Raw genomic sequence first — 27,778 nt, forward strand, 5'->3', positions numbered from 1 at the left:
GAAGTCAACCCACATCTCTCGATAATATCGAGATCGGCCTGCGACAACTGCGGTATCAATGTCCACGGTCTCGGAAATCTCTCCCACGACTGAACCACACCCAATCGCTCCTGTCAAACAAGCAAAACAAATCCAATATCAGTTTCCACATCAAAACAACGATATCAAAATCAAACTCACATCAACAAACATGAATCCATTTGCTCATCTACATCAAGTTCAAAATCCTATCATTTCATATCAACTTGTAAAACAACTCAAGTTCTCAAAAACCATATCAAAACTTGTAAAACAATTCAAGTCTCCAAAATCACATAAACTTGTAAAACAACTCAAGTTTCCCACCCATACCAGCTTGTAAAACAACTCAAGTTTCCAACCCATATCAACTTGTAACACAAATCAGGCTTCACACATTGAACTTGAAACAGAACACGCAAATAAATCATATTTTGATCAACACAACACATTGATATCTATACATAACTTGGAATATCGCAAATCAAAACAAGTTATATCGACACTCATATTGGACAAATCCATAAAATCATGACAGCACGACACAAAAATTTTACAAATCCACTCATCATGCAAAATTTTTCTAGATGCGCTAAAACAGATACCCAATGCGCTAAAAACCCCCACGCGCTAGGTTGTCTTTCCTACGCGCTATTCTATCTACCCTATGCGCTAGACTGATTCTACGCGCTAATCTTTCCTCCATGCGCCACCTAACCTACTCTATGCGCTAAACTTCGTCTACGCGCTAATCTACACCTCCTAGGCGCTACCCGTTTGACCCTACGCGCTAGGTTAACCCTACGTGCTAAACCCCCTTGCCCATGCGAACCTTGGCGACCCCTATGCGCTAGGTTTACCCTACGCGCTAACCTGTTGACTTGACGCGCTACCCGACTATCGCTATGCGCTATTCTGCGTCTATGCGCTAACCTCTATTTCCTATGCGCTACCCTATTCGTTTCGGACGCGACCTTATGAATTGACTAGATGCGCTACTTTAAACTTCGTATGCGCTAATCTATAACCTAGACGCGCTAAACCACTAAAACCGAACTTTGAAAATAAAAAAACGACTAAAAACGACCAAATCAAAAGTCAAAAGAGGGTAAAAAATGTTGACTTACTGGTGGTCCATACGCTGCAGGTCTCCGGTACCTCTGAACGCGCTCGAAACGGTGTCTATAATACGGAATAGGCATTTTCTCTGCAGACCAAATTCTCTTTCTCCAAAGTCAACAAAGCACAAATGAATCTAATTCAAGCCTTTTCCCCCTTTTATAAGAGGAAAATGAAATTAGGATTAGCCAAATGGACCTGTAATATGGTCGCGGTCTCCCCTATACCATAACATTTGTAACTTATCGGGAGATGAATCAATTTGCACACATTACACATGAATGCAATCCTACACATCATACACACCTCATCAAATTAAATCAAAAAATTTCAAAATATTGATTCATCTCCCGACGGGGCATCACCATCAAATATCGAATCTAGGGCATCACACATCAAATCAAATCTGGGGCACAACTTGCAAATCATAAGAGCGACACAAAAATTGCATTTGATCATAAATCACAAAAACACATCATTTTCTTTGAAATAACATGTGCACACACGTCACTTCAAAGAGGGGCAAAATGTAGACGTATAAAAATGACCATATTCCTAAATGAATATTTTATGTTCATTTTTCTATTTAATTAAATCCAATTTAATTAATTTACCCACATTCTTCTATTTAATTAAGTAAATTACTCAATTTATTTAAATTAAATTCACTATACCCATTTAATGAATAAATCATTTTATTCAATTAAACCCCCCTATCCACTTTTAATTAAATTCAAATCTAATTAAATAGTTATCCTAAATTGAATAAATCTAATTTATTTAATTGCAACCAAATTGAATGAAATTTTTTTTTTCAATTAAATCCTATTATCCCTCCATCCACTTGCAAAATCTCAAACCCCTTTCTAATCCCTTCTAGAATCTTCTAATCGCTTCTAATTAACCTAACCCCTCCTCTAAACTTTGTCACATCCCTAAGCAAAGGGAAGTCACTTCTCAAAACCTCAAAGTCTCTGATAACCATTAAAGGCTTTCAACCTTCAACCACTTAATTCCTCAAAGTCTTTGATAACCATTAAAGGCTTCCAACCTTCAACCACTTAATCCCCCAAAGTCTCCAATAACCATTAATGGTTAACTCAAACCCTCCTACATGGTTAAAGAATTTGTTTTAACTCAACCTTCACCCAACCCAAAGGTCTCATCAAGCCTTTAATGCTTTGACCATGATTATCTCTTAATCATTTGCACAAAGGTACATGGAACCCTTGTGTGACTACTGGTTGGTAGTGTCAGGGTTTCCGATTGAAGTGCCTCAAGCCTGTGTGACTCAATCGGTGATCTTTGTGTGATGAGCTAGCATGGTAATGAAGAACAGATCATGTTGCCATGTAAGCCTTGTGCGCGTGAAGGATCTTGCATGAAGAAAACTATCCCTATCTACCTCGGGAATGTGCAAAGTTTGTAAACGGTGATAACGCGTGATGGGTTATCAGCCGCCATGAAATTGGTGGAAAATGAACGATGGAGAAAGTCTTGAGATTGGATCAAGAACTGTTGCATTTAATGCAATATGCTCAACGGTCAGGATTGAACCATTTGAATTGCTTAACCTAATAGGTTTAGGGTTTAGGGTTTATGCTTTCGACCTGTCTATTTCCTATAAGGTTGATGTTGTGTTTCTTTCTAAAGTTGTTGGCAAAAGTTGTGTGTGTGTATCCAAGAGAAAGGATACGTGATTCTTGCCAAACCAGAGGAGAGAAGTGATACCTGCAGAGTGTAAGTGCAGAAGGTGAAGAGGAGCTTAAGCGGATCTGCATTGGCATTGAGTGCTATCATCAGATCATTGTTATACTTGTTGATCTTTAACCACTTCAACAGTTGTGAAATCCCTTAACATGGTAGCTTTAATCGGCTTGTTGTAAATCCCTTAACAAGGTAACTTGAAGCTACTGAGTTAGTAAAATCCTTTAGCTATTGAGTTCTTGAAATCCTCTAACAAGGTAACCTTTAACAAGGTTTAACCCTTAACCGGGTATTCTAGCCATCCCTTAACGGGGTGATCCCTAATAGGATCGGTTCCTAGCAGAACCTATTGTAATGTCTCTAACCGGACAAGGCTCCTAACAGAACGGACTTCTAAAGAGTTCAAAAATAGCTTGTGGGTATTCATCCCCACCGTGGTTTTTCCCAGTTGGGTTTCCACGTGAAAAATATGTGTCATGTGTGATGCTTTTATCTTGTGATGCTTTGTTATTGTCTGTCAAGCATATGAAGGTTTTGTGTTTTATACCTGTCAATAAATCATGTTGAATTAGCTGTTATTATGTTTTGATGATAGATTACCTGTTCATGCATAAGGGTGAAATGGTAGTGTAGTTTTGAGTTGAGTGGAAAGCTAAGTGATTAACCGGTTAATGCTTGTTTCAGTCACTCTTAGCTTTGTCGGTTGCACTCTGTTTCAAACTGGTATCATTGTTTACCAATCATTTGGAGTGTCTGTTGTCAAACCGGTTTAAGACTGAACTTTTTGTCTGTATTGATTTACCCCCCCCTCTCAGTATCGATTTGGTACTATTCGTTCATCATTGAGTTATCAATTGGTATCAGAGCATCCTCCAGGTCCTCTGTGTTGTAAGCTTAACCGCTTGAGGGAAAGATCCTGTTGTAATGATGAAAAGGGAAGGTCCAAAGTTTAACAAGGAAAATTTCAGTATATGGAAAGACAAAATGAAGATATACATCAGAAGCATGGGTGCTCAACACTGGAGCTATGTTGAGAATCCCTATGTTGCCCCTACCAGTACTCTCACCGATGACCAAAAGAGAGAGATGCAGTTGAACGGGCAAGTCATGGAAGCCCTAATTAGTAGTTTATCTAACATTGAGTTTATTGATGTCCAAGATAAGGTAAATCCCAAAGAGGTATGGGATACTCTTGAAAATATCTATGGAGGTGATGAGCATGTAAAACAGGCTAAGGAAGAAAGCCTTAGAGGGAAGTTTGAAGACATGCAGATGATTGAAGGTGAAACCATTCAATAGTATGGAATAAGAATCAAAACTGTTGTTGGAGATATCAAGAGTGCAAGAGGTAAAATGGAAGATTCCACTGTGGTAAGAAAAATCCTGAGATCCCTGTTGCCGGTCTATGTAATAAGGGTTGCTGCTATTTAGGAGCTGAGATCAATAGACAAGACTAAGGTATCCCTAGACTCCATCATTGCTAAGCTAACATCCTATGAGCTGAATGGTTTTGATGGCAATGTTCAAAAGATTGAATCAACTTTTAAAGCCTCTGCAGTATCATCCAGGAAAGGAAAAGAAGCAAGCACCAGTGATGAAACAAGACAGAGTAGAGTGATGGATGATGAGGAGTTTCTGATGGAATTTGAAGCTCTTCTTGCCAAGAAATTTCCAAAAGGAACCGATAAATATAGAGGTAAGCTCCCTTTGAAATGTTTTTCTTGTAACCGGATAGGACATATTGCTATGAATTGTCCTAATAGTGACAACAAGGATAAACCGGAAAGGTTCAAGAAATTCAAAGGAGGAAACCGAAGAAACTGTTTTGTTGCAGTTGATGAAGGTGTCACAGATGAGGAATCAGAAGATGAAGAGAACGAAGACATTGTGTTTGTTGTTGTAAAGGAAGATGTGTCAGATAAGAAGGCTCTTGTCTCCCGCTTTGATAATTCCAATGAGTGGATTATTGATAGTGGTTGTTCTCACCATATGACTGGTGACCGGAGCAAGTTTCTATCTTTGGAAGAATATGATGGTGGTGTGGTTCATTTTGGCAATGATGCACCATGTATGGTTAAAGGAAAAGGGTCCATCTCTCTGAATGGAAAGAGTAGTGCTAACAATGTGTATTGGGTTGATGGTCTCAGACACAACCTTCTAAGTGTTGCCCAACTGAATGACAGTGGTCTCACTTTGGAATTCAAGAATGGAGTGTGCAGAATCAAAGGAAAGAATGGTGAAATTGTTGCTACCGACATGCAGACCAAAGGTAACCTATTTCAATTAAATGCTAATATCAGTACCTGTCTTATGGCTAAGTTTGATGATAGATATGGCATAGGAGACTCTGCCATATAAACTTTGATAATATTGTGAAGGCCAGTAAGAACAAGGCAGTTAGAAGATTGTCGGTGCTGAGCAAACCAGAAAATCCTTTGTGCAGAGAGTGTCAATTGGGGAAAATGTCTTCCTCAACCTTTAAAGGTAAATCTTTCACTGCTGACAACTTGCTTGATCTTGTGCATATTGATTTGTGTGGTCCCATGAAAACTAGAAGTGTGCAGGGTGATAGGTACTTCATGATTCTCACCGATGACTGCTCAAGAATGATGTGGGTCACATTCTTGAAAGACAATTCTGAAGCTTTTGTAAAGTTCAAAGCTTTCAGAGCATTAGTGGAGAAGGAAAGCGGTAAAAGGATCAAGTGCCTGAGAACTGATCAAGGAGGGGAATTCACCTCCGGTGAATTCAACAAGTATTGTGAAGAATTTGGCATCAAGAGGCAACTGTCTGCCCCCCGGACTCCACAACAGAATGGCCTGGCAGAGAAGAATAACCAGACTGTGGTTAAAGCAGCTAGAACCATGTTGATTCAAGGAAAGGTTGCTCACACCTTTGGAGAGAAGTGGTGAGCACTGCAGTCTACACAATGAACCGGGTACTCATCAAGAAAGGTAAGGATAAAACTCCCTATGAGTATTGGACTGGTAAAACACCTGTGGTTAGCTACTTTAGAGTGTTTGGTAGCAAATGTTACCTCAAGAGGAGTGAACACCAGAGCAAATTTGATGTGAAATGTGATGAGGGAATATTCCTGGGATATTCCACCAAGAGCAAAGCTCTCAAGTGTTTCAACAATAGGACTCAGAGAATCATGGAAAGCATCAATGTAAGAGTTGATGAAACCTCTAAGAAATCAGAGGAAACCGGCAATGAGCAAGCTGGAAATGAACTAGTTGCAACCTTCTAGGAACCGGTTGTCAATCAACCAAGTACCAGTAACAGTGTTCCTGAAACGATGAATGTTGAAGCTGATGAAGATGAGGATGAAGAGGAAAAGCAAGAAGAACCTGTCAAGACTATTCCTCGATATGTCAAACTGAATCATGATCCTAAGCAGATCATAGGAGATAAGGATGCAGGAATCCTTACAAGAAGGAAGATCAGAGAAAACCTATGTATGATCTCTGAATTTGAGCCTAAATCATTCAAAGAGACACATAAAGATGAAGATTGGATCAAGACAATGGAAGAGGAACTTGACCAGATAGAGAAAAATGGTACATGGTCCTTGGTACCCAAACTGGAGCATAAAAATGTCATTGGTATCAAATGGGTTTTTAGAAACAAGCTGAATGAGGATGACACGGTGATTAGAAACAAAGCCAGATTGGTGTGCAAAGGATATGCCCAAGAAGAAGGAGAAGACTATGGAGAAACCTTTGCTCCTGTGGCCAAATTAGGAGTTTGTATGCTTCTTGCATATGCAGCTTTTAAAGGTTTCAAGGTATATCAAATGGATGTAAAATATGCATTTCTAAATGGTGTACTTGAAGAGGAGGTGTATATAGAGCAACCAAATGGGTTCTCCCTATCTGAAGACAGTGATATGGTGTGCAGGCTACATAAAGCCTTATATGGTCTAAAACAGACACCTAGAGCTTGGTATGAACGTTTGCATTCCCATCTTGTGGAGATTGGATTTGAGAGAACAAGTGAAGATAGCAATATCTACTTGAAGTCTGAAGGAGATCAGATCCTGATCTGTGAGGTTTTTGTTGATGACATTATCTTTGATGGAGATGACAAGATGAGTCATGAGTTTGCTGATGAGATGAAGAAACAGTTTGAGATGTCACTCATAGGGGAGATTAAGCTCTTCATTGGACTGCAGATCCAATAGATGAAAGATGGAATCTCTATCACCCAGTCCAAATATGTCAAAGAGGTGTTGAAGACCTTTAGCATGGAAGATAGCAAACTGGTTGGTACACCAATGGTGACCGGTTGCAAATTATCAAAAGAGGATGATTCAACATTAGTTGATGAGAAAGAATACCGATCAATGATTGGTAAGTTGCATTATGTAGTGCATAGCAGACTGGATATTGCACATGCAGTTGGCATTACTGCAAGGTTCTAGAAAAGTCCAAGAGAATTCCACTTGGTTGCAGTCAAGCGGATTCTTAGGTATCTAAAGGGAACTGTTGACTATGGATTGTGGTACCCATACAACAATAATTTCAACCTGAAAGTATTCACATATGTTGATTGGGCAGGTAATGTGGATGATCGGAAGAGCACAACTGGTGGTGCATTCTTTCTCGGTGGTAGACTGGTCTCATGGATGAGTAAGAAGCAGATTTGTATCTCTCAATCTACAGTGGAAGTAGAGTATGTTGCAGCTTTCATGAACTGCACTCAGACAATTTGGATGAAGCATGTATTAAATGGCTTCAAAGTTCCTGTATCTGAACCGGTAAGTATATTCTGTGATAACACAAGTGCTATCAATATTTCAAAGAATCCGGTTTTACATTCTTGAACCAAGCATTTTGAGCTTAAGTATCATTTTTTGAGGGAAAAGGTTCAGAATAAAGAGATTGCACTGGAACATGTTTCCAGTAAGGAGCAGTTAGCAGACATATTCACCAAGCCTCTCCCAAAGGCTACATTTGTGTATTTAAGAGGTGAATTGGGGGTACTGCCCCTTCAGGAGGTGAACTAAAAGTGTTTGTTCCACATCAGTCAGGTATTGCATAGTCAATTTTTTTTTGTTGATTGATGTGTTGAAGGATGCTACTCCTCTGGGGGAGCAGCATAATGGACCAAGGAAGCTTGTGCCTCCACTTTGGCATTGTTGTCAAAGGGGGAGAAGATGTGAAGAAGATGTGAAGTGGAGAAGATATCTGCAGTAATTGGGGGAGAAGATGTGAAGCGGAGAGATATCTTTGTATATTGCCATCAATGCCATAGGGGGAGATTGTTGGCATTATGTGAACCGGTATGAGGACATAATGATACTGTATGTTGTCATTGATGTCAATATGTGATATGAAGTGAACCGGCATGTCAAGGTGAACCGGCATGTTGTTATGGGAACTGGTACATGGAACCCTTGTGTGACTACCGGTTGGTAGTGTCAGGGTTTCCGATTGAAGTGCCTCAAGCCTGTGTGACTCAATCGGTGATCTTTGTGTGATGAGCTAGCATGGTAACGAAGAACAGATCGTGTTGCCACGTAAGCCTTGTGCGCGTGAAGGATCTTGCATGAAGAAGACCATCCCTATCTACCTCGGGAATGTGCAAAGTTTATAAATGATGATAACGCGTGATGGGTTATCAGCTGCCATGAAATCGGTGGAAAATGAACGATGGAGAAAGTTTTGAGATTGGATCAAGAACTGTTGCATTTAATGCAGTATGCTCAACGGTCAGGATTGAACCGTTTGAATTGCTTAACCTAACAGGTTCAGGGTTTAGGGTTTATGCTTCCGACCTGTTTGTTTCCTATAAGGTCGATGTTGTGTTTCTTTCTAAAGTTGTTGGCAAAAGTTGTGTGTGTGTATCCAAGAGAAAGGATACGTGATTCTTGCCAGACCAGAGGAGAGAGGCGATACCTGCAGAGTGTAAGTGTAGAAGGTGAAGAGGAGATTAAGTGGATCTGCATTGGCATTGAGTGCTATCATCAGATCATTGTTATACCCGTTGATCTTTAACCACTTCAACAGTTGTGAAATCCCTTAATAGGGTAGCTTTAACCAGCTTGTTGTAAATCCCTTAACAGGGTAACTCAAAGCTACTGAGTTAGTAAAATCCTTTAGCTATTGAGTTCTTGAAATCCTCTAACAAGGTAACCTTTAACAAGGTTTAACCCTTAACCGGGTATTCTAGCCATCCCTTAACTAGGTGATCCCTAACAGGATCGGTTCCTAGCAGAACCTATTGTAATGTCTCTAACCGGACAAGGCTCCTAACAGAGCGGACTTCTAAAGAGTTCAAAAATAGCTTGTGGGTATTCATCCCCACCGTGGTTTTTCCCAGTTGGGTTTCCACGTGAAAAATATGTGTGTCATGTGCGATGCTTTTATCTTGTGATGCTTTGTTATTGTCTGTCAAGCATATGAAGGTTCTGTGTTTTATGCTTGTTAATAAATCATGTTGAATTAGCTGTTATTATGTTTTGATGATAGATTACCTGTTCATGCATAAGGGTGAAATGGTAGTGTAGTTTTGAGTTGAGTGGAAAGCTAAGTGATTAACCAGTTAATGCTTGTTTCAGTCACTCTTAGCTTTGCTGGTTGCACTCTATTTCAAACCGGTATCACTGTTTACCAGTCATTTGGAGTGTCTGTTGTCAAACTGGTTTAAGACTGAAGTTTTTGTCTGTACTGATTCACCCCCGCCTCTCAGTACCGGTTTGGTACTATTCGTTCATCACTGAGTTATCAAATACTTCTTCCATGATGATGAACAGAAAGGGGGGCAAAGGGTCCTCTTGTCTCAAACCCCTTGAAGTGTTGAAGTACCCCTATGGGGATCCATTTATTAATTTTTAACTACATATGCAATTGAAGATTAGATTAATGAGTTGTTTAGAAAAGACAAAAGCTTCTATACATTTACATAAAAATCACTAATCCACTTTATCATATGCTTTTTTGATGTCTAATTTGACCAACATATTGGGTAATTTTTTTTGAACTTAGTGAATAAACCCCTATGCAATAATTACTCCATCTGTAGTGTCCCTTGTAGACTTGCATTTTGATTTATGCATCGATAGACTAATTTAGACATATGATTGATGTTTTGATGATTACTCGTGACTTTATTTCTATCTCAGATGGTATTGATGACACTATATACTGTATGTGGACATATTCTATTTGATGATTCATGTGGATGATTGATATATTTTAGGCTATATTGATGATGGAGCTATATTTCATGGTTTATATGTGCTCATTATTCATGATGGATCACATTGCTTATGGGATTTTGGTGATTCTAACCCTATTCTATGATCGTGATGATTGATTTGATACTATGGTGAATGTGGTTGTCTTCTAGTGTATTTGTGATTAGAGACGATGTCATACCACTCATTACGAGCATGATATGATATTGTGATTCTCTATCACTTGATCGATCATTTATGATGAATATGTATCGTATATATGTTGTATTGTGTTTAGTGTTGGATGCAGGTTTGCAGGTACAAGACATCAACTCCACTTGGTCTCACATGTATGAGCATGTCTTTATCCCAATGGCAAGTTGTTGGAGATGGCATGTGTTTCTCTCTTACACTCTAGGCTTAATTTGTTCACCTTGTCGATTTTGTGTTGTGGCGCAAATTGGTGGTTGGGATTGTCTTGTGGTTGTTAGGACCCTTGTTGCGTGGTCTTGTGAGTATGGTTGTTTGGTTAAATTAATATTTTTATTTTTTTGTTTTTATTCTTTATTTTTAATGGTAAGTGATATCAAGTATGTGGATAGAGCCCTCTATTAAAATACTGAAAAATTACATCAAGTTTTATCACCCACATATGACAAAAGGCGGGTGAATCTATTCATCCTGACAACCTTAAGACCCGACATTCCAATTTGATAACAACATAAAAGTCAGAGACAAAGACCAGAGCGGATGACCCAACTATGTCGAACATGTATGTAGAGACAGGGTATTGACCAAATGCAGGGCAGTTATTCTCCTCGAAGAGCTTGGAGAATCAGAGTTGCATATTCTCCAAGGCTGATAACATTTGCAGTAGAGGCATCAAGGAACCACCATTCATCGGAGTTAGTAACGCGCCTGAAGGGGGTCTATGTTCCCATTCAAGACCGCACACTTAAATATCTCCCAAGTGTTTTCCACGAAGGTCTTCATTCGCTCCCTTTCCTTAGCCTTCTCCAATCTTCTTTGCGTTGTGCTACCCTTATCTCTGTTCTCAGAATCCGACCCATCCTCTAGTTAAATTAATAGTTGATTTTATTGTATAGTTTATTAAGTGGCTAGTTTAAGGTATTAATATAATTTGATGAGTTTTTAAAATTTATTTATTGGTTGGCATTATTTATTTATTGGGTTCTAATGTTAATTTTTAATTTAATTTATTTATTTTAACTAGTTTGATTATTTATTATTTATTTAATTTAATTAATTTATTTATTGTTATTTAATTGTTGTTATCTAATTTTTAGCTCCTCCACAGCTGGAATTCCCCTTGCAATTTATCCCTCCTTCGAGAGTGGACAGGGAGCCTCCTATTGAGAGCTCAAGTTCTTGGTTTCTGACTTAATTTCTTTATGTAGGTATATGTTGGTTATTAGCTTTTTGATGCAGGTTTTGAAATGTTGAGATGCTCGAATTTTTTGCGAGCCTGTGAGGCTTTGATGCTATGAGTCTACTTCTACAGATCATATCTCATGGGGATGGGTGGTTTTCTTTCATTTTTTGGTGGTCGTCTGGACATTTATATGTATATCTTTGAAAGTCATGTAATGGGAGGGTGATTACAATCTGATTATGTAATTGGGATTATCTGGTATTTACTTTTTTTAATTTTTAGGCCACAACCAGAGGTTTTCTTGCGGGTTCTTTCCTGTCGGTATGCCCTTTGAACCCATTGTAAACAAAAAGATTTTTCAAAATTAATAAAATGTAGTTTAGTGGCATGCCCACTTTTATCGAAAAAAAATAAAATTGTTATCTAATTAATTAATTATTGAGGAGTTTATTTATATAGTTTTATTTTATTTATTATTTATCCTTTGGATAATATATTTATTATCTACCCTATTATCTTATTGGGTTTGATTTGTTATTAAATTGCTAATGTTTATAATATTATTGTTATTAAATACATATTAACCTTTGTTATTACATGGTTATTGGATATATTATAAAACTTACCTACCCTTTTATCTTATTGGCTGAATTGTGGGAGGTAAGTAAATAATATTATTAAATATTACTTGCCTCGATATTGTGCATGGTAGGTATAATATATATTTTTTGGATTATTTTGATTGGTTGAGGATTTTCTATATTTTGGAATTAATTGTTTATTTATTGATCTTTATCTGAATGATGTTCGGTTACCATTCAAAAGAATTTTGCTGACTTTTGGAGTTTGAATTTATTTGAATCTTTTATTGTTGAAGATTTTTTGATTGAATTTGAGGATTGCGTGGTTGGATTTGCAAGATTTTGTTTGCTCTTCTTCTAGTTGATTTCTTGCCTTGGTTGCAATTTCCAAGTTGGAGCTTTTGTTCTTCCTCTACATTTATATTCTGAAAAGATTGTTTGTGGAAAAGATTATTTTCAATGTGATTGTTTAATGGTTGATTGGAGGAAAGATTTTAATGTTTTTAGTTTGCAATTTTGATTTGGGAAAATTATTTTATGTATAAAAGTTTATAGGTGAAATCTGGGAAAATGGAAACTGCCTGGAATGCCTCGGTTGCATATTGTTTTTATGAATCTTTGAGTCTTTCCTTCCTTGTGGTCGTGATGGCCTTGAGAATTCCCTTGGAATGTTGTTCTATTTCTTATTTTGTTCTTTTTACATCTCCCTGAGTTGCAGTGTGAGTATGGTATAGTTTTGTGAAGTATGAGCTTGTTTTTGTGTAAAAGGTTCAGGAAATTGGTGTCAAATTTCTTATGTTTGACTTGGTTTCTTGGTTTTTATGTTTCCTTGGCTTTAATTTGTCCTCCTGCACCTTCTAGGAGTGTTATCTAACCAATTTGTGAGCCCATATGCAATTCTAGACAGTTTCGTCACTTTATTTGACCCATTTTATTCATTTTTGCATTTTGCTTCAAATGCGCTATTTCAAAGTTCATATGTGCTAAATTTTGATGCAAATGTACTTTATTTTGAGGGGGATGTGTTACCCCCTATGCGCTAAACTAGTCTTTGTATGTGTTAATTTGTCATGTTTGTTGGTTTTGTCAATTTTGTTCAATTTGGTCACTTTTCGGATATGGGGCTTGCACTAGAGGCTTTTATGATTGATTTTGATGTTCTCTAAGGTTTTTTTAACTTTATTTTTATCCTTTAATGATTTTTTATGTCTCTAATAGGAATATTTGTGCCTTACCATCGAGGGTTGTGCATGTTTGCAGTATTGCTCGAGCAAGAGGTTGATTTCCTTGTTGTTGAGGGATATACTTTGAATTCTCCAGTGGGATGTTTATGCCTCGTTGTTGAGGATTAGTAATAATTTTGGATTATCTTTTGATCTCATGTATTTTCCTTGGTTCATTGTTGTATTTATTTGGTGGAGACTCTTGCTTGCATTTGGGTGTATGATTCATTATGTTTCAGTTTGTATCAGTGATGTTGTTACTATATTTATAGAGCCTTCATTATGTTTATGTGATTTTAATTTGGTTTTTTTTGCCCTAAGTTATTGGTCCATGGTTAGGGGGAGTGGGCTCTTGCATGTGTGGACCAAGGTCATGAGCAATGGACCTCTAGGAGGGGGTCTAGACCTAATGCCCGACCACATGAAGAGTTTTCCTTTGTAATTGCAAGTGATAACCTTATTAAATTGATTAGTGGGTTTGGGTAATTACGAATTCACTTAATCAAGATAATGAATTTGGATTTGTATGCACCAATGGAGATTCCCAGGGAGGTGGTTTGGGATCTAAGATTGGGAAGACCATTGGAGCAGTAAACCGACCTCCCTTGTTTGGATCCAAGGTTGAGGTAGATTCCACATGAGGCTAGCATGTGATGACACTCTTCCCTACATGTGTCCATTATCGTTATGCCTTGATTGTTGATTATGCCTCTAGGAGTTTATTGATTTATGACCAACCTTGTGATGTGATTTGATTCATTGTTATGGTTGTTGTCTCTGTGGATGTCTTGTTGAGTCCCTTGGTTGTTAGGTGTCAGCCTAGGTCTTGAGTGTGAGTTGGAACCCCATGTCATCTCCAAGCACAAGGGGTGGTTCATATTTGGTTCCACATAGTCGGGTGGTTTGATGCCTTCTTCCATTGCGATGTTCTTTATTAGATGGTAGCATGCGTGGATATGGATTCTATGATACTTCATTATGTAGATAATAGTGGAGTTGATTTCCATGTATTGAGATAGTTATTTTTATCATGATGACATTGTAAATGAAAAAGAGACTATGCATTTGTACCATGTAGACTTATGTAATAGATCATGATGATATGGAGACTATGATCTTATAATGGAATAAAATGATGTACTTATTATATGGTTCATGTTCTAAGAATATTCATTATGTTGAGATTGAGACTTAATGTTGGATTAGGTAATTGAATGAATATATTATGTGCATTCTTGTTATATCAAATGGTTCTTGAGTTAATCTAGTAGCATGAGGTCCCAGTTGGAAAGAAAACCAATACTTGTTATAATTCTTGCATATGTATGTGGATGGTAATCTTGATGAAATGTGTAATGGTTATTCTTAAGGAGATAATCTATTTGTTGGAGAAGGTTATGCATATAGATTCATGATGTGATAGATGAATAATGAAAAGTTATGGGAATTAGGAACACTTGTTTGGTTCTTGAAAACGAACTTAGGAAGTTAATGGGGTTATGATGATATGCATTTGATAGCTCATAATTCTCATGATAGGAAGAAAGTAATTGAGTAGAACTTAAATAAAATGGGTGATAATGATTTCATGTTATGGATGTGTTATTATGTTGTTGCTAATAAGTAGTGATGTTGGAATACCCTAGGGAGTGTAAATGGATGCATGTATGTTATGAGATGATAATGATTATGAAGTTATTTCCACTTGCAATATATGTTTCTATGATTATGGTTATGCTTAAGTTGTTTATGCAATCATGATATGTTATGATTCATACATTTGAGTAATGTTAGATTTGTATGATGCATTGGTTTATGTTTTTTTTTAAATTACCTCTATTTTGTTAGTTAGTTTAGTTATTTTCTCTAGGTTATTTTGGCGGGCATTACACCATCTAGGATAGACCTGCCTAGCACAAAGCATGTTTGTTCTTTTGATATGATGGAGGGTAGCACTCTTTTGATTATGTTTGCTAATGCTTTTGATAACACTTTATAAAGTGTATTGCAAAGCGAGATTGGTCTAAAATCATCCACCTCCTTTGCTTTATCTTTTTTGGGTATTAATGTTACAAAAGTGTTGTTTATTTCCTTTGGTCTTCTTCCCAAGTTTCTCATATTTTCTATATCTTCTCACATTTCAACTCCTATGAAGGGCCAACATTCTTGAAAGAAACTTGTTGGAAAACCATCGAGCCCTGGTGCCTTCTTGGGATGAAGTTGATTTACTGCCAATTGTATTTCTTCTATAAAAAATTTACTTGCTCAAGCATCCCATTTTCTTCCTCTATGATTATTTTAGGAACGTTTTCTAGCAAATGTTGCTGCGAGTGAAGATCTGTGCTATCCCAATTGTTTAGAATGTTTCTAAAAGAAGACGCTATTTACTAAGCTGCCTCTTTAGGGTCTTCTATAAAATTACCCCTTGCATCTTTTATTTGATAAATTCCATCAACAATTCTTCTCTTCTTTGTGCTATTATGAAAAAATCTAGTATTATTATCACCTTCACTTAACCAATTTTCTCTTGACTTCTATTTCCAATATATCTTTTCTTTTGATAGAATATCCTCATACTTATGAAGTAACTTTTTTACTTTTATAGATTTCTCATAATCCATACCGTCTCTTATTACACTTTCATTCATTCTATCTATTTTTGCTTCAATATATTCCTTCTCTTTAAAAATATCTTTGATATGCTCCTTATTCCACTGAAAGTATTTTGTGTTTTAATTTTTTAAGTTCAGCTATAAAACAAAACAATTTGGAGCCAAAAACTTGTACTTCCTTCCACCAATTTTCGACCAAGATAAGGAAGTTTTTGTCCTAGAACCACATCCTTTCAAATTTAAAAGGGCAAGTCTTGGGCCTCTTATCTTATTCTATACTTAGAGAAATTGGAAAATGACATGAGCCTGATGTAGTTAGGATTGCAAAGCTCAGCGAATTACTAAACTTAGCTAGGTCCCCTTTAAAGAAAAATATGTCTAACTTTTCTGCTATGTAGTTACTACCTTGTCTCCTATTATTCTATGTGAAAGTACCATTATCCGTTCAAATATTTAAGAAATTATTATTCCTAACCCAACCTTTGAATTCTTTTTGAGCTATAGATTCTACTTGAATGCCCCCCTCCTTCTTGACAGACTCAAAATAACATTAAAATCACCCCCTAAAATATAATTCTCTTATGCATTTTGAGCCAAAAGGGTTTCAATTTTGGCCCATACTTCCCTTTTACCTAAAGTGCTAATAGGCCCATATATGTTAATGAGGAAAAAGCTAGGGAATTGGTAATGCTTCTTACCCTTCCACCTTGCCATAGGGATTTCTTAATCATCTCTTCAAAACTTACCCTTCTAGGATCCCACAAGATGGCAAGACCTCCCGCTGCTCCTACTACATTCATGAAAACTGCTTTCCATATCCCCATTTTTTTACAATATTGATTCCAATCCTCTACTCTAAGCTTAGTTTCTTGAATCATCACTACCTCCAAGACAAAAGTTGTTAGACAACGCTTAAATAAATATTGTTTGTTAGGGGCATTCAGGCCCCTAGCATTCCATGATGTAACCTTCATTGCTCCTTGGGAAGGCCCTTTCCCTTCCCATGTTGTAATAAACTTGTGATTTTGCCTTCTCCTTCTACTTCCCCAGCCAAATCCCTAAGCTCATTTAGGGATTTCCTCCCTCTCTTCCTTGCAGATTTCCCACAGTCTGGGGTATTTACTGGGGAAATTAAAGTCCAAACTTAATTTTACCCATCTCTCATTATCTCCCAAATGCTTAGGAGAAGCATCTAGACTCTCTACCTCCATCTCCTCTCCTTCTCTAGCATCCATCTCCAAAATTTCCTTAATCAATCTTTGTTTCTCATTGGCAACTTCTACGCTATCTTCTTCTTCCGATTCTGACCCTGCTTTTGGGGCATGATTAATGCCCAACATATAATTATAAACTACTTCCAGTTCTACTGAAATTTGTTATTCTTCTATATCCCTAATTCCCCCATCCTCTGTAATAATGTCTTGCTCAACCTTCTCCCAGTTATCCTTTATCTCAATGATCGCGTCCCTACCTGACCTACTCTGAATATTGGCTACTAAAGCCTTATTCAGACTCTTTTCTAATGCTCCATCAATCTAATTCAAAGTCACATCCTTGACAGAGGTGAATTCCTCTATACTTTTATTATCTACACACTTTGGGTTAAGATTCTCAATAATAAAACCCCCCTTCTAATGATTGAGAGTAATGTTGATTCCCTCTATTTGTGTAGAGATTGTATTGCAGTCCATTATTTTCGATGTCATTGCGTCTATTTTAGTAACTATATTACCCGATATAGGCCCTTCATAAAATTTTGCCCTAATGTAATAAGCCTCTTGTACTGTTATTAATTCCAGAGACTCTCTAAATTCTTAGAGCCTACACTAATGTCCACTAGGATTGTAACCTTGGTGGAATTTAAATAGTTTTCCTCTTCTAGACCCTAGGGCATTCCCTATCTCCTCTAGGATTTCAAACTGCAACGGTTCCATGGGTAAGTACGGGATTCTGATCCATTTGGGGAGGTTTTTGAATTTATATGTCAACAAATTAAAGTTTCTTTGGTAGTCTATGAATAAAAAGCTATATTCTTCATAAAAAAATTGGTTTCCTAGAGAGTAATTCTATCTTCAATGCCTCATTTTTGCAAACAAGGAAAAGAAAATTATTGGAAAGGATCGAGATACTTACCTGATTGGGGAATGCCAAATTCCACCAATCCATAATTTTTAGAGTCGATAGCCCCGAGCCAATCCATTTTTCAAATAATCCGAACTTATGACACTGACTCCATCTAACTTCTATTAACTTTTTATGAACAACAAATGCCTTATAGTCTCCCTTTTTAAGTTTTTCTTTCCCAAATGGTCCGCTCCTAGAGCCATTTCTTGTTTGATGATTAATTGATTTAGAGACCCTCAAACTTCTCAAATTCTCCTTAGGGTTCGTGACCAGTTGATTATTATTACTAATCAGATGAGCATAATTGAAGATCCCCGTCTGGCTCTCCTGATCTTGTCTTAGGATGTGGAATCTATTATTCTCTTCATAATTTATTTTATGTCCAATCCAGTTCTTAAGGTTAGCGATGAAATTTATGCCTAGCTACAAATTAGCCCTAACATTCTTGCGTCTGTGACTCTATAATCCAAATTTGGAAAAATACAGAATTGTCTTTCTAATTTTTTTGTTCTTTTTTATTTGACCACTTGCCATTCATTCTTAGAGATTGCTCGAGGTTGTTGATAGGCTCGTTTCTCACTTCCTATGAGAATTCTTTTACTGAAATCCTTGCTAGCCATATCTCGTTGTTTATTGTAAATTGCCCCACTTTTACATTTGTCGACCCATTTCCCGTTTTCGAAGACCCATTGGGGTCATTACCCATTAGTCATCGTGAATTATTTTGAAGCTTTGAAAGCTTCTCCCGAATTGACAATTTGGGGTTTTGAATCTACATTAGTCTTGAGAAGCCTTCCTGCCTTTCCATTTAAACCTACTAGTAGTTGGTTAGCTCCTGTAACATTTCAAGGGTGAGTTATAGACATACAGTTTGCCCTCACTGCTACCTTCTTAACATTGGGTATCCTTTGTGCGATACGATTTCTGTTGTGAAATCTTTATTCTATGTTTACAAAGGGTGCATAATTTCTATTATGCAAATAAAAGATTTGTCACATTGTCACATATTCAGATCAAAGCTTTTTTTAATTTTATATTTAATTTTTTTTTAATAGTAATGGGCCGAAGCCGATAAGGTGTACATACCCTACCCCCTTGTGAGAGTTGAACTTGTGACCTCTCTTTCAAGAGCACAAATTCTCCACCACTAGGCCAACTAAGGTTGTACTAATTTAATATTTAATTTATTCACTATAGGCTCAATATTTTTATTTTTGTTTTACCCCACCTATCTATTTTTCATTAATTTTAGATGCCCATAATCAATTTTTCATTATTTTTTTATAACTACTTATCAAGGACATTGAGAGTAATATAATGATACTCTTGAAGGGATGTAACATCTATCATACTCATGTTCAAATTTTCAATATTACAAATGTAACATATATTTTTTATGGGACCTCTCTAGACTAATATTATTCAAGGAGAGATTTCAATTAGTTCTATAACATAAATTTATATTTCTTCACGGAATCGCTGCTTAAAAATCCATCTTGAAATGACTTCATAAGAACTCAATCTTACAAAAAAAAAGGTCAATCTAATAACTTTTTTATAATTAAATTTGAAAAATTATTAAGTACATAATTTAGATTATTTTAAATAGATTATTAAATAAAAATAATTCAAAATTGTTTATTTTAAACATTTCATCTCACAAAATTTTAAGAGTTAAATTAGAAGAATTTTCAAATTATGTTATTTTAGATATATTTTTCAACTTTTCTAATAAATTGTAGACCTAAAAAATATGTATTAAACTCTAAATTTATTGCAATGTATTAAAATTATTTAAAAAAATTAATAATTAGAAAAATATCCATGACAGATGCAAATGACCAAAACTTTCATATAAAATGTTTATTCAACTAGGTCTTGCTTAAATGTTCAAAATTTGTACAAAATGGCACTACAATAATTTATTGTTGTTTTATATTATGTTATAAATGGCTTACATCTTTCTTAACTTCGTGCTTATTTACCTTATTAATTACCACCTCTCGTAACTTTACTTCTTTTAATTCAAACCCTTGCGTTATTTCACAATGCATTACCTAATCATTTTTTGTAATTTTGAAGATAGGTCAAGATTTGTAATGCAATTTTTTTTTGTAACATAGCATTTTTTAGATCTTTGGACACCTGTTTAAAGGAATTTATGATGATTCAATGAGCCACTATTCACACAACTTCTTAAATATATTGCATCCAAAGTTGTTTTTGCACTTCTATTAAACCAAAAATATCTTCTCTTCAATCATTTAGTCAACTGAACTAAGAAACATTCTTTCACGAAAAAGAAGAACACAAAATCATAAATGATATCTTTGGACATATTTATAGATACTATTAAAGATATCTCTCTACATATTTTAAAGATATTAATATTTAATATATGTAAGCTACTTTTCTATTTTAAATAAGAATAATTCTCTATAGTGAGTCCATGTCGTTACAATAGATACAAACAATTGGTTTTTGTTTTTTAATATGAACCATATAAGATAGAAGAAAATGCATCACATTCATTGGTGAAAAAATCAAACAATTCATGTGTTATTTAAAATTTTACATAATTAAAATACATCCATCGTATATTTTCCTAAGAATTAATTTTTATTATATTATTGCATATAGTTTATTAAATATGCCTAGGTTACTATGTTTAGAAATTTTGATAAACCAATCTCTAATGGAATAGAAAAAGTAGAAACAATATCTGTTGCATTAAAAATAAAGTGCATTTCCACCTAAAAGAATATGCAAATTAACAATTGGATAGATTTCCTCATTTTATTTTTATAAATATTCTTACTACTTTTTTTTGACAATGTGTACAACAATATATTTTGTAAGCGCCAAATTTGGGTATATAGGAATTGTGGAAATCTTCACTATTGTGTATAATTTTGGATTTTTTGTCCAGGAAAGTGATAGACACTTGATTATGCAAGTGAGAAAAGAAGGTGTACATAGAGTCTTTGAGTGCAATTCTAGAGCTATTTCAAATGTTTCAGTTTCTATTCTTTGTGAAATGGATGAATACCAATGACTAATGGCAGATATGTCCAAATAATTCTAGAGGGATTTTAATAAGCAAACAAAATACTACTTATCTCCTCTATAAGTCCATGGATTTTGGGGGCATTATTGGCAATGATATGCAAGCATAGGGTAACCCGCCTTGGCCTTGGCATGGTTCGTGGGGCCTTCAATGACATCATTGGCAATGCCAATGGGTAACTAATACTACATAGATCTCTCTTTCACCGGCATGTAACAATGGAGAGCACTGAATTGGTGAATCCCTTGCAATAGCTACAATGATCTAGTGAATATCAAAGCACATCGCGTATATCAAATATGATTCAACAACGACTTTATTGTTTGAAACATTTTTCAGTGCATGACTTGGGAAAGAGGACTTCATTGGTGTGTAAAATGAATATTGCACATGGAAACATAAAAAATGGGAAAAATCCATGGACCACATCATCTTGTTACCCTGAAAAGTGCCTCTCGCCAGTGTCAATTTTAGATTTGTCTCTACACATTATTTATGTCTAACTCGCTTTTTCTAGGGGTGAGGACCCAATAGTTGTGCACCCTAAACTTTGCGCTTCTCAAAATATTATATGGAAATTTCAAATCACTCCCATTTTTTTACAGTAGCTTACTTGGCGAGTCCCCTTCATTATAACTAAGGTTTCAAGGCCATATCATTAAGTATGGTGCCACATCAACATGCTTTTTGCCAGTGTCCAAAACAACCCCCAAAAAAGTGAGACCAATGTCGTGCAGCTAATGTGGCATTACATGATTAGTTACATTTTACAACTAATGGTACATTTCATAGCAATAACAACTTTAAAGTCACAACTATTGGTACAATGTATTGTAATTATTAATATATAAACACACAAAGATTGATATTTTATGTTTCAAACAATAGTTTTTATTTGTACTATTATTGGAGCAGAAAGTATGAACAACCCTCACAACTATTCATACATGCTCAACTACTAGTGCTCTTCCCCAACACATCTTCAATGAAGAAATGAAATGAAATTTTTTTAGGCAACCACAACTTTACAACAACCAAGAAATGGTCATATTCGGCCACAGACAAGATCATGCATTTTGATTGTATTGTTAGCCTATTTTTATTGCACGCCGATGTGTACCTTTAGTGATTCACTTTGATTTCTCTTTTCCCAAGAGTGAAGCAAAAAGAGTGACAAAAAATTTGTCAGTACAAGTTTTGAACACTATTTTTTTCAAGCATCTGATAGTAGACAAATCTAGTGGCTATGACCACTATATATAGTTTATCGGCTAATTATATACCCATCCAACCATCTCAAAAGAGAATCTCCATTGATAACAATAAAAGTAACATACCTATGAGGAATATAGATAAAGTACGATATCATATTTGGTCATTCTTTCATTTAAAAAATTGTTATATTACTATTTATAGTTAATATTAAATTATTATTATATTATGATATTATATAGTTAATATTACATTATTATTAATATATGATTATATTATTATGTTTTAATATATTATTATTTTTATATAATTAACATTAAATAATAGTTAAATGAGTGCATCACACGTTAAATTAAATATTTTGTTTTTATTAACTAACGTTTTTTCATTCATATGTAAGTATTACAAAAAGCACATATTAAGTTGATTAAAAATACATATTAAATATATTCACACACACATAAATAAATATATATCTATATATAAATTGTGTGTGTGTGTGTGTGTGTGTGTGTGTGTGTGAGAGAGAGAGAGAGAGAGAGAGAGAGAGAGAGAGAGAGAGAGAGAGAGAGAGAGAGAGAGTATTCATGTATATTATATGTGAACATGGTTATTAAATTTTTGATTTATGATCAAAATTAAAACACAATGAAATAATAATTTTGTTGTTGCAGTTGAAAAATAATTTAATTTCCTAAGTTTACCAAAAGAAATATTACATTCTACTATATGTATATTATACCTACTCATGACAATTGTTTGAAATAGAAACACATTTCGTGGATTTTTTTTTTAAATGCGAAGAAAGAAAATGGAGTTGCTCTCTATACTAGACCGAAACCTCCAAAACTCTTTATCTATTCATTTTTTCCTAAAACTTCCTATCATTATGCCTATACAATCTTACTAAGTATGTAAATGCTACAATTGTGATTTGAAAAGGAAGTTTAATTCCATTTTATAAAGGTAGTGGCTTCTAGTTTTGCCCTTTTTCGTGCCTATATTCAATTATTAGTTACGATTTATTAATACCCTTCAAAGCATATGTTCAATTTCTTATTTTTGGCTTTCACTCAAGTGACTTAGCAATTCCTTTTTGCATGATAAGACTATAATTTTTAATTTTATTGAACAACCATGAAAACAAGAGTTAATTTTTTTTTATTAAAAAAAAAAAATTCATTTGTATTAAAATAAAAGTCAAACTTTATGTTTTTTACTTCATTCAAAAATATTTTTAATTTATATATTTTTAAGTATCTTAAAATTAGATTTGAATTATATTATTAAACAAAGAAACTTAACTTTAGTTTCTTCTTTTTTAAAGAAAGATTAAAAACTTTATTAAATTTCATTTAATTTTAATTATTTAATTTAATTTAAGTTGTTTAATATAATTTAAATTATTTAGTTTAAGTTAATTTTTATTTATTTTTAATTCCTATACAATTCTTAAATTTTAGTTAGCTTAAATTTTATTATGCTTAAATTATTTAGTTTAATTAAAGTTAATTAATTAAAATTATTATATTTAATTTTTTAATTATTAAAAAATTCCTGAATTTTATCATGTTATAGTTTGCATTTTAATTTTATTTAATAATTTTTAAATTATTTAATTTAAGTTGTTAAATTTAATTTATCTTATAAATTTCTAATGAAAATTGAGTGACTCCCTTTAATTTAATTGCATGACATTCACATGCATGTCAAATTAAATGTTTTTAATTTTTATTAACATATATCTCGATGCAATTATAAAATTTAATTATTATTATATTATAATTATTACAATGTAATGAATATTACACTAGTCACATTATAATTGTATATTACTATTTCTAATTTTTCATTTTTTAAAATATTTTTTATATTTATATATTTTATAATAAAATAATATTATATCATAATTATTAATAGAATTTATTTTTAAAATTATATATTTATACTCTTAGTCACGGAAGCCAAACATAGGTATTTTGCTTTTTCTTTGAATAGTTATACTATGTTTAGAAACACAAATGAGAGTGTAAATATATATTCACATGTCGATACATTCATTCCTGGACTCTAAACAGTTTAATGCTAAATTGAAATCAACATGGAAATGGATGAAGAGGACCGAGAGCTGCATCATTCATCCTGCTCAGGAGGTAATTATTTATTACAAATAAACTCTTTCAATTTTTTTGACAGTCTTGTTTCATTTATCTGCATAATCTTATATAAACTAGGGTTGTTCTAAGACTGTATTTGGGATTTTGTTATAAGTATGTACTAATTCACTGCGTATTCAGAGTTAATTCCAGGAATTTTAAATGAAATTACATTGGGACCCATCATTGGTCGGATGGCTTCTTATACAAAATGTAGATTGGTCACATTGAACAGAGATTGGGAGAAGGCCCTGATGAATCCTGATCCCGCCCTAGCTAAATTTTATGCAGATTACAGTCGTCGATTAAATCCTCGACCTCTAGCCAACCCCAACTCAATTCTTCTACATACTTACACCCTGTACTATTTTCCATATTGGGCTTGTCCCATGACACAATCTCTCAGTATTTATCAAGGCGGCGCTCTTACAAGTCTACCACTCCCCAATCAGATTCCGGCAGATTTTCGTGATCACCTAAGATTTGTTGTTGCAGACAATCGAATATATTCTCTTGTTCCTACCTTTGCTGGCGATTATGTGGTGAGTGTACTTGATTTGTGCAGGGCAACTCTTCGCTTTCACTGGGAAAGTGTGGCCACAGTTGAAATCCCAGAGGGAGGGTCTGTATGCTCTTCAACTCTCACTAGCCAAGGTAAGGACATTATTTTCCATTCACAGCTTCCACTTACCATTGCAAATAGAATCTCAGACTACTTTCAGTACTTTCATCTTATATACAACACATAACTTTACCTTTTGGCAGATGGAAACTCAAGTGTTACCTCTATCTGGGCATATAAATCTGGTTCAGACAATCCAAGGAACCTGTCTCATTGGAGGCACACATTTTTATCAGAACAGGGGGAATGGGAGAAGATAAGCCCTCCATCTCTACCACCACTGCCAAATGGTGAACTTCCTCCCAAATATGTAGAGATAAATGACAGAGAAAAGAAGGCCCAATATCTTTATAAGAGAGATACTTGTACTCGACTCACCTTCCTTGCAGAAAGAATGTCCATGAGCCAAAGCCATTGGCCTGAGCATATGTTGATCGTGCTCAAAGATGACTACAATGCCAAAACTGGAGAACTGAATTCCATACACCGAGTAATAATAACTCCGAGAAGTTGCTGTGAGTCTGATATCAATCTACAGAGAATGTACCTCAATGATCAAAATGCTGAGTTAATTGTTGACGATGAAGAATTGACGACATTTCAAAAGGATTGGCCGCGTTTTATTTCCCAAAGTGAGATTGACCTGCACCGGTTTATGAAAATTTCAGTTGATTCGTTTAACAGTGGCTGCAAAGAATGGGAAGGGCAGTTTAGCCTCCCTGTTTGTGACACAGGGAGCGAGGAGACGTCGAGTTACATAAGTTTGACACAAGAAGAAATCATCATCGTTTATCGCCGTATTGCAACAAAACCAGAATGTGAACGAACATATTTATCACAGTTGTTATCACAGATCGTTATAAAAATGGGATTTCCATGTGATGAATGGTGGGAATCCTGGACTGTAAATTTCTCATGAGAGCTCACACCTGGTTTGAAAAGCATTGCAGTGCCGAAGGGTGGGATTTCCATTGTGATGAATGGTGGGAATCCTGGACTGTAAATTTCCATGTTTTGAGTGGGAATAAACAATTAGAGTTTAATGATTGAAATATTTTCTCTAAGTGTCTATGTGTCATTTAGAATAATAAAAACAAAACTCAAACCTTTGTTTTAGTACGAGGCATTCACAAAAATATGTTCTCATGTTAATCTAAAAAAACAAAAATAAATGGTCAAGAAGAAGGCAAATGTTTGGGGTAGGTATATGGATAAGTGATAGATCATTTTGGAACAAGAAAATTATTGTAAAACTAATAGCATAGATCATAATTCAAGAGGGGAAGAAAATTGAGCTTTTATTTATTTTTCTCATTGGGAGGAATTACCTATGGATATAGATTGGATTAATTAGGAATAAAATGATATAAATTAGAGATATTAGCTATTTTTCAACGTCACGGGTAATATTTATCAATTTTCATCCACCCTTGGTTTAGAATAGTCTTATGTCAATTTTTATTTGCATGTAATAGTGTTAAGTTGCTTAGAATGATTATAATCCTCGTAAAGGTATAAATTCAAAAATAATTCAATTAACATTGTTGTTGTGTCAATTTGCCATGTATATATTGTTTAAGATTTTTTTAGGTGACTAAGTTTGGGTTGTTTTCATTGGATGTCCTACCTAGATTGCATAAAATGGTACCAAAGCAAGGCTCTATTTATGGGTTTGTGTCTTTAGAGGCTCTAAAGAATTTTATATTGATGACATCAGGAAGTGTTACAACTATATAGAACCATAAGAAGAGCACATGGCACACAAAGTTTGATTGAGGGACCCTATAGTTACAAATTTATTGAAAATGGTAAGAGGAATCATATTATGAATAGATGCAGTCAAGGAATCATGAATAATAAGAGTTCATGTTGAAGATGTGAATGCTCATGAAAGAGAATTAGAGATGAGGGATGGGCCAGAGAGCGATGAAGAACTTGTTTTCCATTAATTTTTTATAGCTAGAGAACAAGTAGAAAAGAAAATGATTAAGAAATAAGTACATAAAGAGAAAGGGATGACTTGAAGTCATAAATAGTAGTGATGGAGGGATTTTGGAAGAGTATGGTGTCTAAATTGGATGCCCTAGAAGAAACATAACTAAAAAAGGAGATCCTAATAAAGACAAAAAACACCTATAAAGATCATGAAGTAAGAAGGAGAAAAAAATGTGTCTATGAGACATGCCCTTGTACTTAAAGTAAGCCTAAACAATTATTGAAATGAATGTTCGATTCAAAGTTCCTTTCTAAAGAGAACATTGGAGACACTAGAAGGGTAAAGGTTGCACAAAAAAAATGTGTGGTAGTATAATATCATTCTAGAGATTTTTCTAAGAGAGAAGACCAAAAAGATGAAATGGAAAATTGAAGAAATGAGAGCATATGGTTTCCAAATTGTTGAAATAATAATGCACCCTCAAATGTATATACCATGCTTAAAGAAGCCTAAAAATATAAAACCTAAGTCTGATCTAAATAAAAGTACAAGAGAGGAGAATATTAAACAATTAAGGTTGAGGTAAAATTAGGGTTATTGTTAATATTATAACCTTCTTAATATAAACAAAATACTATTATCTTAATTTAATAATAAATATTAATATAATATGACTATAATATTATTAAATTAAAAAATATAATATAATAGTATTATTATATATTAATATAATTATATTATTACTATTATATATATTAAAAAAATTGTATTTAATTATACAATACTATTTAATTATATATTAGTTTATTTAATGTCTTTCATGTTGTG

At 34.5% G+C, this 27,778-nt stretch overlaps 1 protein-coding gene across 1 annotated transcript; it reads left to right on the forward strand.

Annotated features, from left to right (window-relative positions):
• Window positions 1–24,313: 24,313 nt before the first annotated feature.
• Window positions 24,314–26,046, forward strand: LOC131063931 (uncharacterized). Its single transcript, XM_057997904.2, has 3 exons — window positions 24,314–24,389; window positions 24,534–25,046; window positions 25,158–26,046. Exons 1-3 carry the CDS (start codon window positions 24,338–24,340, stop codon window positions 25,931–25,933), a joined length of 1,341 nt encoding a protein of 446 aa, XP_057853887.1. The 5' UTR covers window positions 24,314–24,337; the 3' UTR covers window positions 25,934–26,046.
• Window positions 26,047–27,778: the final 1,732 nt, after the last annotated feature.

The sequence above is a fragment of the Cryptomeria japonica genome, chromosome 11 (genome assembly GCF_030272615.1).
Source record: "Cryptomeria japonica chromosome 11, Sugi_1.0, whole genome shotgun sequence".
Taxonomy (NCBI): Eukaryota; Viridiplantae; Streptophyta; class Pinopsida; order Cupressales; family Cupressaceae; genus Cryptomeria; species Cryptomeria japonica.